This window comes from Mobula hypostoma, chromosome 20 (assembly GCF_963921235.1).
Source record: "Mobula hypostoma chromosome 20, sMobHyp1.1, whole genome shotgun sequence".
Lineage (NCBI taxonomy): Eukaryota > Metazoa > Chordata > Chondrichthyes > Myliobatiformes > Myliobatidae > Mobula > Mobula hypostoma.
The window spans coordinates 36,867,162-36,881,006 of record NC_086116.1 but is presented as its reverse complement, the minus strand read 5'-3'; the positions used below and the strand labels follow the sequence as shown (position 1 = coordinate 36,881,006).

Genomic DNA, 13,845 nt, shown 5'->3' with positions numbered 1-13,845 from the left:
CTCTGCCCAATCCTGGTATTAGTCTTCAGTGTCTATTACCATTCCTTAATATAGGTTTTAGAATTTTCCCTACTGCAGATATTGGTTCTAGCATTCTCCCAATGGCAGATATTAGTTCTGGAAGTCTCCCAATGGCAGACATCGGTTCTAGAATTTTCCCTACTGCAGACATTGGTTCTAGAACTCCTGTCCTGCAGATATTAGATCTATAGTTCCCTTTTACTCTGTCCATTTTCTTTTACACTAATGCTTGCAGATTGAACAATATCATTTTCAATTTTTACATAAAGTTTTATCTTATTATGATCATTCTTCTCTAAAGGCCCCTTAACTTCCAGATTAGCAGTTAATTCCTTTTCATTGCTCAATACCTGATCTATAAAAGCGTGCTGCCTGTCTTGTTTGTTTTTCAAGATACTGATCTAGAAAGACATCTCATAACCACTCCATGAATTTGCCCTCTGCATGATCATCGTTAATTCAGTTTTCCCAGATAACTGTAGATTAAAACCCCATGATTATATTATTAACCTTGATACATATAATTCTAATTTCATCTTTTATACAGTGTCTTGCATTGCCTCTGCTGCTTGGATACACACTCTTGAAAATAGCTCACAGGATCAAAATTATATGTTATTATTTCATGTTATACTTGATATAACACCTTGGGTTACTGTAAATTCAGATATTTATCTGTACCATTTTTGAAGTGATGTGCAATATTAACACATTAAGAAAGCAAGTGGAGCAAGTTTATGAGATTTATCCTTTGTCTCATTCAACCTCTGTCCCCACTACTAAAAACATTTACACAAGATGCTGCCTTAAGGAGAGAACATCCTTCATCAAAGATCCCCACTATCTAGACCATTCCATCTTCCCACAGCTACCTTCAAACAGGAGGTACAGATACCTAAATTCCCACAGCACCAAGTTCAGGAACTGTTGCTTTCCTACAACCGTTCAGTTGCTGAACTGGTCTGCACATCCCTACCTTGGCAATGGAACACTATGGACCACAAGACCATAAGACATGGGAGCAGAATTTGGCCATTCAGCCCATCGAGTCCACTCCACCATTTCATCATGGATGATCCCATATCCCATTCAACCACGTACACCTGCCCTCTCACCATATCCCTTGATGTGCCGACCAATAAGGAATCTATCAACTTCCCCCTTAAATATACCCACAGACTTGCCCTCCACCACAGTTTGTGGCAGAACATTCCACAGATTCACCACTCTTTGGCTAAAAAAATTCCTCCCTACTTCTGTTCTAAAAGTCGCCCCTCACTTTTGAGGCTGTGACCTCCAGTTCTGGATACACCCACCAGAGGAAACCTCCTCTCCACATCTATCCTATCTAGTCCTTTCAACATTCAGTAGGTTTCAATGACATTCCATGTATTCTTCTAAATTCCAGTACAAGCCCAAGCTGCCAAATGCTCCTCATATATTAACTCCTCCATTCTCAGAATCATCCACGTGAACCTCCTCTGGATTCTCTCCAACGACAACACATCCTTTTTGAGATATGGGGCCAAAAATTGTTGACAATAATTCAAGTGTGGGCTGATTTTGCTTTCTTTACTATACTCTCAACTTGTGAATTAACCTTCCAGGAGTATTGCACGAGGACTCCTAAGTCCCTTTGCACATCTGATGTTTGAATTTTCTCCCCATTTAGATAATAGTCTACACTATAGTTCCTTTACCAAATGCATTATCATACATTTCCCAACATTGTATTCCATCTGCCACTTTTTTTGTTCATTCTTCCAAGTCTAAGTCCTGCTGCAATTGCATTGCTTCCCCAGCGCTACCTACTCCTCCACCTATCTTCGTATCATCACAGACTTGGCCACAAAGCCGACAATTCCACTATCTATATTGTTGACAAACAATGTGAAAAGTAGTGATCCCAATACTGACCCATGAGTATCACCACTAGTCACTGGCAGCCAACCAGAAAAGGCCCTTTTATTCCCACACACTGCTTCTTGTCTGTCAGCCATTCCTCTATCCATGCCAGTACATTTCCTGTAATACCATAGGATTTTATTTTGTTAAGTAGCCTCATATGAGGCATCCTATCAAATGCCTTCTGAAAATCTAAGTAAATGACATCAATTGCCTCTCCGTTGTCCATCTGGCTTGTTACTTCCTCAAAGACTTCTAACAGATTTGTCAGGTAAGATTTCACTTTCCAGAAACCATGCTGACTTTGACTTATAATTAGTCTCCAAGTACCACGAAACCTTGTCCATAATAATGGACTCCAACACTTTCCCAACCATTGAGGTTAGGCTAACTGGCCTATAATTTCCTTTCTTTTGCCTTCCTCTCTTCTTAAAGTGTGGAGTGACATTTTCAATTTTCCAGTCCTCCTGGACCATGCCAGAATCAAGTGATTCTTGAAAGATCATGACTAATGCATCCATTATCTTTTCAGCAACCTCTTTCAGGACTTTGGGATGTTGTCCTTCTGGTACAGGTGACTTATCCACCTTAAGACCTTCCAGTTTGCCTAGCACGTTTCGTTTGTAGTAGTAATGACACTCACTCCTGATCCCTGACACTCATGGACTTCTGGCATACCGCTAGTGTCTTCCATAGTAAAGACTGAAGCCAAGTATTTATTAAGCTCATCTGCCATTGCTTTGTCCCCTATTACTACCTAGCCAGCATCATTTTCCAGTGGTTCAATATCAATCCTTTTACTCTTTATATAACTGCCAGTCTGCCCTCATATTTCATCTTTTCCCTTCTTACAGCTTTTCTTGTTGCCTTTTGTTGGATTTTGAAATCTTCTCAATCATCCAACTTCCCAATCACTTTTGCTACCTTATATGCCTTTTCTTTAACTCTTATGCAGTCCCTAACATCCCTTGTCAGCCACAGTTGCCTAACCCTGCTACTTGAGAACTTCTTCTGTGGGACATATCTATCTTGCGCTTTGTGAACTATTCCCAGAAACTTCGGTTATCTCGGCTCCGCCACCATCCCCACCAGTATCCTGATCTAATCCACCTGGGCAAGCTCCTCTCTCCTGCCTCTGTAATTCTCCTTATTCCATTGTGATACTGATACATATGATTTATGCTTCTCCCTCTCAAATTGCAGTATGAATTCAATCATATTATGATCACTGCCTCCTAAGGGGCCCTTTACTTTAAGCTTCCTAATAAGATCTGCGTTATTACACAACACCCAATCTAAGACAGCCTTTCTTCTCATAGACTCGAGTGCAAGCTGCTCTAAAAAGCCATCTTGTAGACATTCAGCAACTTCCCTCCCTTGCAATCCAATACCAACCTGATTTTCCCAATCCCCTTGCATATTGTGGTTCCCCATTACAATTTTAATTTTCCCCTTATTACATGCCCTTTCTAGCTCCTTTTGCAATCTCAACCCCACGTCATGGGTACTATTTGGAGGACTATATATGATTTCCATAATGGTTTTTTCACCCTTGCGGTTTCCTAACTCCACCCACAAAGATATGACATTCTCTGACCCTATGTCACCTCTTTCTAAAGATGTAATTCCACCTTTTACCAACAGAGCCATACTACTGCCTATGCCTTCCTGCCTGTCCTTTTGATACCTAGTATATGCTTAGATGTTAAGCTCCCAACTAGAATCTTCTTTCAGCCATGACTCCCCTCTTGAACTAACACTGACTTAACTCTAAAGACAATACTAATGTCTTGTTTCACACAATCATTCTCTATTGCACTGCTCTGTATAACTTAAGTTTAGTTTATATTCTGAGATGCTGCAGTAAGCAAGATTTTCATAGTACCTCTACCTCAATAAACTCAATTTTAGAGCGAGCATTGAGTTTTAATCCCTTAAATAGGATTGGGAGAAGTGCCAGATCTCTGATAGACATGGAGAATTCTTCTATGTTGAAGACCATGAGGGAATGTTTTCTACCAAAGGCACTGGGATCTGCTAATCTCCCAGGGGGACAGTCCAACAATCACTGAATTGACAGACAATGCCTGCGCCTGTCCTGGGGCTGCCTAAATGAAGGGAGGTTCTTTGCACCTGTTACATTCCTCAGTACAGCTCTCCTGCAGGGCATTAATGGTTTGAAGGTAGAAGCCTTTGAACAATAGTTGAGGAATGTCTTACAAATTAATCAATTCCACTAACATAACCAGAAACTGGCTCAGGTTTCGTTCTCCAGAAGAGACAGAAAATTGTTATTTTGGCTGACTTGAACAGAGATTGCAAAAACATAGGTACTTAAAAAATAAAATTCCAAATGAACCTTGAACTTGCTGTTATGCTTAATAGCCATTCCTTTTACTGTGTCCTCCCCATCTCCCACCAGGTCCACATATCCTCTAATTCCCTCAGTGTCCAAGAATCAGTTGAGTTCAACCTCAGATATACTCAAAACATCCCCCACTCACTCCATTAGATAATCCTAAAGATTCTCAACTCCAGAAGAAATTCCACTTATCTCAGGCCACCTTCACCTTGAGACAGGGCCCCTGGCTCTGGACTCTCTTATCTGCCTACTCATTTAATTCATTCAAGAAGAACATTAAAAGAGAACTACTTTTTAACCAATTTTCCCCACGTCAGAAACAGGCTGGAGGTATGAACGTATGCTACACTCTGATCTACTGTTATAGGAGAGCTAGTGTCAGGAAGATAAACTTTCAGAACTTTGCCATTTTATGAAACAGAATGAATTTCTGTCAAGATCCTAACTTTAGAAAATAAATCATCTTCAGAATATCGTGGATGTTGAAATAGGGAAATCAATGAATGTGGTGGAAATACTCATCAGGACAGGTGTCCTCTGTGGATCGAGAAGTTATTGATGTGACAGATCACAGTCACACAACACAGTCACAGTCCCTTCAGCTCTTTAAGCTTACTCCAACCATAAAACACCCATTTGCACTAACCTACATGATTCCCAGCTCCACATTCCCCAATCAACTTTCCAAGAGTTCACACCTCACTGACATACGAAGTACAATTTATAGTGGTCTGTTAGCCCACCAACCTTTGCAATGTGGCAGGAGACCGGAGCATCCGGGGAATCTGCAATATCCACATAGACAGTGCCAGAGGCTGGGATCAAACCCGGGTCCATGTCTTTGTGCGGCAGTGGATCTACCTGCTGTGCTGCTGTGCTGCTGTGCAGCCCATGTTCCAGCCTCTCTGTTCCAGTTTGACCTCAGTCCTTCGTTGGTTCACTGACCACAGCCAGGTGCAGTCTGATAATGGCTTAGACTGCTGGTCAGGCCCTGGGGGATGGCACGGCTGCCTGTGTGATTGGGACCACTCATCGTCATTCAGGATCACACGGGACAATTAAACAAAAACTTGAAAAAAACTTATTTTACTCATTATATAGAAGTACATACAACACTTGAAAAATGGACTAAAACAGTGAAACAGATGTGGGGCAGGGCCTGCATCCAAATTCCTCCTCCATAGCTATAGAATTTAAATTTGGCACTTGTCTGGAAGTTTGTTTAAATAAATTGGTGAAGAACTTAAACAATTGGGTTTCTGTGAGAGACCATTTGATTCACTATCTTCCTCCTAGAGAACCTGTCTATTGCAAGACCCTTAACAGTGTTGATGCGCAGATGAAACTTGGTGTCCAAGTTCATAGCTTCCTAAAAGTGGCAACACAGGTTGGTAGCATGGTTAAGGTGGCATATGGCCTATGTGCCTTTGCTAGTTGAGGCACTGAGTTCAAAAGTCAGGAAGTTATGTTGCTGCTTTATAAAATGTTAGTTATACCACATCTGGAGTATTGTATACAGTTCTGGTCGCCACATTATAGGACGGATGTTGAGGCGCTGGAGTTGGTGCTGCCCTCCAGTGTTCACTCAGCAGAAGACAAGCTGTAATGTCCTTGACTGCAGACTGCTGCAACATTCATGGACTCAGAGTTTTGGACTATATTTTTTGTGACTGTATTTTATTAGTATCTTTTATGTGTTTGGTATCTTATGTGCTATATGTGCCTTGTGCTGTGTGTGAATGTTGGTTCTGTGTTTTGCACCTTTGCTCCAGATTAACACTATTTTGTTTGTCTGTATTCATGGGTATTCATGTATAGCTGAATGACAATTAAATCTGAATTTGAGACTTTGGAGAGGGCGCAGAAGAGATTTACCAGGATATTGCCCGGATTAGAGGGCTTAGGTTGGACAAACTTGGGTTATTTTCTCTGGACTGGCAGAGGTTGAGGGAAGGCCTGGAAGAGGTTTATAGGATTATGAAAGGCAGAGATAGAGTAGACAGACAGAACCTTTTCCCTCAGGGTTGAAATGTCTAATACGAGAGAGCACGTATTTAAGGTGAGGGGAGGAAAGTTCTGAGGAGGTAAGTGGAGCAAGCTTTTTTTTTAAAATGGAGAGTCGTGGGTGCCTGGAATGTACCGCTTGGGGTGTTGGTGGATGGAAAGATAAAGGATGCATTTAGACAGCTTAGAAAGTGCAGGAAATGAAAGGTCATGGATATTATGTAGTCAGAAGTGATTAGTTTAATTAGACGTTTGATTACTGATTTAATTAGTTTACACAACATTACAGGGCTAAGGGCCTGTTCCTGTGCCATACTGTTTCATGTTCTAACATCTGCGTCCATACATTGTCTGGACTCCAGACCCACCAAGGGTTGACTTTGAAATGGTTGTGCAAGCAAACCAGATGTAATTAATGGGACAAGAAGGCAGAGAAAGGATATAATGGGACTCAACACTCATGGCTACCTTGTAATGTCCTTCTCACAAACATCTGGTAACTGGAGTCCATGCTTGGAAGGCAGTCACAGGCCGGTCTGTGACAGACAGAGGGGTGTCTCCCGGCAGGAGGATGGACCGTTGGGGTGCGCTGGGGCTGAGGGATGGTACGAAGGTTCACAGGTCAGAGGGTCCACCACACTGACTAATTAGACTCATGGTATCGGGTCGAATGAAGGCACACAGATGTCCTCCTGATAAACACCCACCACCTCCAGTTTGTGTGACAGAATGGTACTGTGGAACAAGGTCTGGTGATGCTCCCTCGATGAGAACTGTCCCGTGACTCTGTTCACTTGCACTGCCTCACCAGTTGGACTCATCTGACCAGTGCCCCCGTAGCTCACAGCGTGAACATAAATCTCTCTTCATTAACTTAATCAGATGCTTTCATCAGCAGCTGCCACCATCATACCAACACTTGCCCTATCAGAGATATTCTCTTTGTTATATCCAACCTCCTACCCCACTCGCCACCCCCTACCCTCTGCAATTGAACACTGTTTCTTTTTAAACGTTCAGTTCTACCAGGGAATCTGTGACCTGAGGTATTAACTCTGTTTCTCCGTCCCCTGGTGCTGCCTGACCTGCTGCGTTCCTCCAGAACTGTTCTGTTTCAATGTCATATGGAGGGTCTTGACCTCACGTTCATTCCCCTCTACTGATGCTGCCTGACCTGCTGAGTTCCTCCAGCATTTTGTGTGGGTTAAAACCACAACCAGCCGGATCCCTTCTATGTCAGGCAGCATTCTGCACAGTTGGACAGTACCTTCCTAGTCTCCTCCATGGGGTCAAAATATAGAGGTTTCTTCCCAGCAACAGCATGGAGCACCTTTACTAGAGGGGCTGCGGTAGATGACAGCAGCTCACCTCCACCTGCTCAAAGACTGTCCGACAATAAATGTTAGTGTTATCAATCCCATCCACCTACCAGAAATAAACAAACAGAAATGTACGTAACCAGGATAACGTCTCCCCAGGAGCTGTTGCATTCCTGTAAGTGAAAGGGATTGTCCAAGTTGCGGGACCTGCAGCTGAAAACCATACTTCATTCTCAGAGTCAGGCAGCTTATCTATGCCAACCCAACATGCCTCTCTACCCTAATTCTACTTGCCTGCATTTGGCCCACATCCCTCTAAAACAGGGGTTCCCAACCTTTTTCATGCCGTGGACCATGCCATTAAGCAATGGGCCCATGGACCTTAGGGTGGAAATCCCTGCTCTAAACTTTTCCTATCCAGGTACCTGTCTAAAGGAGTTTTTACACACTATAGTTTTACCCACATCTACCTCTTCCTCTGCCAGTTTGTTCCACTATTACAAGGATTAACCCTCAAGAATTAACCCTCAATAATAATGATCATGTAGGCACAGCGAGGATGTGTACTTGCTGACACATACCTAACACATGAATTTACACAACGAATCACCTGTGTGCACACCCACTAGATTTCCCTCACTGTCCGTGAACAGTTAAGGAAGAGAAAAGTTAGTACCAATGAAAAAGAGTCTACATCGGCCAAGTGTTCTTCTTGATCCCAATGTAATCTCCGTGTTTCCGACATGGATCCATCCACTTCTGATATGGTTGGTTTCGAAAGAGTTATCACTGTCTGTGCTCCAAAATCTCCAGTCTTATTCTTTCCCTTATCAGATCAATCTATGTTTCAATTTTGTTGGCTTAATTTCAATTTCATCTGACTGACCTGTTTCATATTCTCATTGGTTGTAGCCCAAGACAACCAACAATATTGCTTTATGGTTCTTTCTTCACCCCTGTACCTGAGGTAATTCTTTTTGTTCTGTCCAACTCAGACTGGTTCAAATAAGTTCAACCTAGTCAGCCAAACACTGGACCCAGAAGACCAGATAACAGGCTGTTCCTTCTGCAAGCCTGCACTTTACGTGATAAAATGGTCTCAGCAGAAAACTCATCACATCATGCTCAGTTGCTCTGATTAAGTTATCCCTGAGCAAGAACCAGTTCTCCAAGCAGTTCACAAAATGGCAGCTGCAAGAACAGTCTCACAAAATGGCCACCCCATTCCTGCAACAACATAGTAAGAACAAAGACTCCTTTTTGTCTGTTTCTAACACCCTGGTCTCAATTCTGTTCACTGATTTGTAGTTCTTTCTAACCAACACTACCTACCTACCAACTTATCTGTTGAAAAAGGTTGCACTTCAGATCCCCTTTAAATCTTTCCCCTCTCACCTTATTCTTCTCCCTCTAGTATCAGACTCCCCTGCCCTGGGGAAAAGACTGACCATCTGTCGTATCTATGCCTCTCATGATTTTATAAACCTTTACAAGTTCACCCCTCAGCCCCCTGTGCTCCAGGAAAAAATCTCAGCCTGCTCCATCTCTCCATATAACTCAATCCTTCCATTTCAGGCAACATTCTAGGGGAGTAAAAAGACAATCTAAGTGCAGGTTATCAACCCAAAATATCAATTTCCCTCCACAGATGCTGCCAGAGCCACCAATTCCTCCAGCAGTTTGGTTTTCTCAACATTCCTGTGAATCTTTCCTCCACCCTCTCTACCTTAATCTCATCTTTGCTATAGTATGCCGACCACAACTGCACACAACACTCTAAATCTGGTCTAACAAATGATCTCTCGAGGAGTTGTCAGTGTTTGTAAAAATCTGGGTTTACCAGTAATTCCTCTCCAATATCAACAACTAAAGACACAAACTCTGAAATAATGTAGCCAGGTTCTACTACGTAAACATTATTTCACCACCCTAAAGTTATTAATGGTTTTGTGCAGCATTAAAATCCCATTGTCCCTCATCATAAATTCAGTTTCAGCACTAAAACTGTTTCTTTAACATATTTCTCCCTGACGGCTGCTATATCCCTGTTAGATAGTATTACTTTAAAAATGCACAACTGTAAATCCAATCAAAATCGAACCTGAAAATTCTGTGAGATTATAAACCTCTTTACTGTCTGGTTCCAGTGAGAAATATCACTCAGCACTGCCTTTAATAACATGGTTCAGGCTAGGGAAGTGACTGTTCGGATATGATGCGCTGTAAATCAACACTCACATTGTACAACCAGCTAAGCTTCCAAGCCATTCCTCACTGCCCACTCACCTCTCTCCACCGCCCCACTCTGATGTAGGAACAGGCAGGATCAAAGGCTCCAGTAGCACAGGCCAGCAGATGAGAGCGATTGTAGGAATGGAGAACACGAACAAAGTTTGCACATTCAGACTGTGGGAAGGACAAAGAATGATGTTAACTTTCAGATACATAACAATAGTGATAACAGAATGATAATAAGCCGAAGATTCACTTATGAGTTTTCTCTTTTTACCATAAGATATAGGAGCAGAGTTAAGTCATTTGGCCCATCGAGTCTGCTCTGCCATTTCATCATGGCTGATCCAATTTTCCTCTCAGCCCCAATCTCCTGCCTTCTCTCCCTGTATCCATTCCTGCTCTAAAAGTCCTCGTAGGCACTCTGGAAATTCCTCCTTCTGTAACCCAGAACCAAACTGATTTTCCCAATCTACCTGCATATTGAAATCCCCCATGGCTATTGTAACACTGCCCTTTTGGCATGTATTTTTTTATCTCCCATCGTAATTTGTAGGTTACATCCTTACTACTTTTTGGGAGTCTGTATACAACTCCCATCAGGGTCTTTTTACTTTTGCAGTTCCTTAGCTCTATCCACAATAATTCAACACCTTCTGACTCTATGTCACATCTTTCTAATGATTTGATTTCATTTTTTACCAACAGAGAAACGCCGCCCTGTCTGCCTTCCTGCCTGTACTTTCAATACAATGTGTATCATTAGACTTTAAGCTCCCAGCGATAATCTTTCAGCCATGATTTAGTGAAGCCTTCAACATCGTACCTGCCAATCTGTAACTGTGCTACAAGTTCATCTACCTTATTCTGTGTACTGTGTGCTTTCAGACACAACACCTTCAGTCCTGTATTCACCCTTTATGATTTTGCAACTCTGCAACTCTAGATTAAACCCAACCATGCAGCATTAACAGATCTTCCACCTAAGATATTTGTACAAACAGTTCCTTCTGTGCAGGTCCCACCTTCCATGGAAGAGAGCCCCATGATCCAAAAATCTTATGCCCTCCCTCCTACACCAACTCTTTCACCAAGTATTAAACTGTATAATCTTCCTATTTTTGGCTTCACTAGCACATGGCATGGGCAGCAATCCTGAGATCACTACCCTTGAGGTCCTGCCCTTTAACTTAGCACCTAAGGTCCCACATAGGAGATTAATGGGCAAAATTAAAGCACATGGTATTGGGGGTAGGGTACTGACATGGATAGAAAATTGGTTGGCAGACAGGAAACAAAGAGTAGGGATTAACGGGTCCTTTTCAGAATGGTAGGCAGTGACTAGTGGGGTAATTCAAGGCTCGGTGCTGGGACCGCAGCTATTTACAATATACATTAATGATTTAGATGAAGAGATTAAAAGTAACATTAGCAAATTTGCAGATGACACAAAGCTGGGTGACAGTGTGAAATGAGGAGGATGTTATGAGAATGCAGGGTGACTTGCACAGGTTGGGTGAGTGGGCAGATGCATGGCAGGTGCAGTTTAATGTGGATAAATGCGAGGTCATCCACTTTGGTGACAAGAACAGGAAGGCAGATTACTATCTGAATGGTGTCAAGTTAGGAAAAGGGGAAGTACAACGAGATCTGGGTGTCCTTGTTCATCAGTCACTGAAAGTAAGCATAGAGGTATAGCAGGCAGTGAAGAAAGCTAATGGCATGTTGGCCTTCATAACAAGGGGAGTTGAGAATAGGAGCAAAGAGGTCCTTCTGCAGTTGTACAAGGCCCTGGTGAGACCCCACCTGGAGTATTGTGTGCAGTTTTGGTCTCCAAATTTGAGGAAGGACATTCTTGTTATGGAGGGAGTGCAGCGTAGGTTCACTGGGTTAATTCCAGGGATGGCGGGAATGTCATATGTTGAAAGATTGGAGCGACTGGGCTTGTATACACTGGAATTTAGAAGGATGAGAGGGGATCTGATTGAAACGTATCAGATTATTAAGGGATTGGACACGCTAGGGGCAGGAAACATGTTCCCGATGTTGGGGGAGTCCAGAACCAGAGGCCACAGTTTAAGAATAAGGGATAGAGCATTTAGAACGGAGTTGAGGAAAACTTTTTCACCCAGAGGGTTGTGGATCTGTGGAATGCTCTGCCTCAGAAGGCAGTGGAAGCCAATTCTCTGGATTCTTTCAAGAAAGAGTTAGATAGAGCTCTTAAAGATAGCAGAGTGAAGGGATATGGGGAGAAGGCAGGAAAAGGGTACTGATTGTGGATGATCAGCCGTGATCACAGTGAATAGTGGTGCTGGCTCGAAGGGCTGAATGGCCTGCTCCTGCACCTATTGTCTAACTCCGTGAACTCCCTATGCAGAATCGCATCACTTGTCCTGCCCATGTTATTGTTACCTTTTTTTTCTATATGAAATATCTTTATTACAAATTCAGTGTTATATATACAAAACAGTGACTAACACAATTACTTCACTACAAATGGACAATACACATTAAACCAAAAGGTTTCCATCTCTGCCAATGATGGCAATTACCCCCCCACGGGTCATTGGTACCTATATGGACCATGACCTCTGGCTATTCACCCTCCTACTTAAGAATGCCGAAGACTCGATCTGACATGTCCCAGACCCTGTATCCAGGAGTCGACGCCCCATACGGGAATCTTGTTCTCGCCCACAGAACCTCCTGTCTGTTCCCCTAACTAATGAATCCCTTATCACCACAGCGTGCCTCTTGTCACCCTTCCCTTCTGAGTCACAAAGGAAGACAGTGCCAGAAAACCGATCACTGTGACTTTCCTCTGCCAGGTCACCCCTCTCCACCTGTCAATATCCAAAGTGATATACCTGTTGTTGAGGGGGATGGCCACAGGGTTACTCTGCACTGATCTCCTTGACTCCTTTTCCCTTCCACCCCTGACTGTCACCCAGTTTCCTCTATCCTGAACCTTGGGTGTAACTACCTCTCTATATGTCCTTTCTATCACCCATTTTTGCTTCATAAATGATCTGGAGTTCATCTAGTTCCAGCTCCAACTCCTTAACGTGGTCTGTTAGAAGCTGCAGCTGGATGTACTTCTCGCAGTTGTGGTCGTCAGGGACACTGGAGGTCTTTCTACCTCCCCACATCCCTCAAGAGGAGAATTTCACTATCCTGCCTGGCATCTCTGCTGGCATAACTGAGCAAATATAAAGAAGAGAAGGAAAAAAAAAACTTGAGCTTTTCTTTCCTTCGATTTCCCTGTTTGAAGACTCACTTTGCGGAAGAGTAGAAAAGCTAAAGCCTTAAGATCACCTCTCTGACTATGGCCACTCAGGTGATGGCTGCTGTGCCGATGGCAGCTGCGTTTGCCCCTGCCTTATTTTAATTTGATTTTACTAATAAATCCCAGGTTTCTAAGGTTGTTATAGACGGGAATGGTAATGGGGATAAGCTCCCACTACCTATAAAGTCTCCAAATGGTGTGCGTCTCTAACAGCCTCTGACAACCAAGTCCAACTCTTGGCCTTCACGTTTGGGTTAGCTACTAGCCCGGTGGAACTGTTTCTACTGACAAGAGACCACTGGCGCTTCAAAACCAGTTGCTTCCGGCAGGTGAGGCTAGTCAGCCTTGCACGACAGCCCGCCTAGGAGAAAGAAAAATCTGATTTTAAACCTCCACTGCTTTGCAACCATACCCACCCATGGGAAAGGCTTCAGGAGTAAACCCCAAGGAAGAAATCCGGAGCCGGGGTCCCCAAGGCAGTTTGATGTTGTTTACAAATTCACTCTGGCAACCTCTGCGATGACATTGGTGCCAAGCTGGATCGGCACTTGCCCTTCCCTTGGGCTCTGTCAGTGACGTGGAGAGGGGAAAGCCGCTGCATGGGTAATAGCCAGTTCTTCAAATCTTCCCGCCCAGGCTTGTGCACTGGAGAGGACACAGTCCACCAGAGGCACAGACCCATGATCCCCTGGGATCGACGGCTGCCTCCTATAATC

The 13,845-nt window shown here is 43.3% G+C and overlaps 1 protein-coding gene across 1 annotated transcript in view; it reads right to left on the bottom strand.

Annotated features, from left to right (window-relative positions):
* Positions 1–13,845, bottom strand: part of LOC134359201 (semaphorin-3E-like) — a 190,011-nt gene that overhangs the window by 98,008 nt on the left and 78,158 nt on the right. Inside the window, exon 4 of the mRNA XM_063072158.1 lies at positions 9,898–10,017. Within this exon, the coding sequence (XP_062928228.1) occupies positions 9,898–10,017 (120 nt within the window). The remainder of the gene's footprint in view (positions 1–9,897; positions 10,018–13,845) is intronic.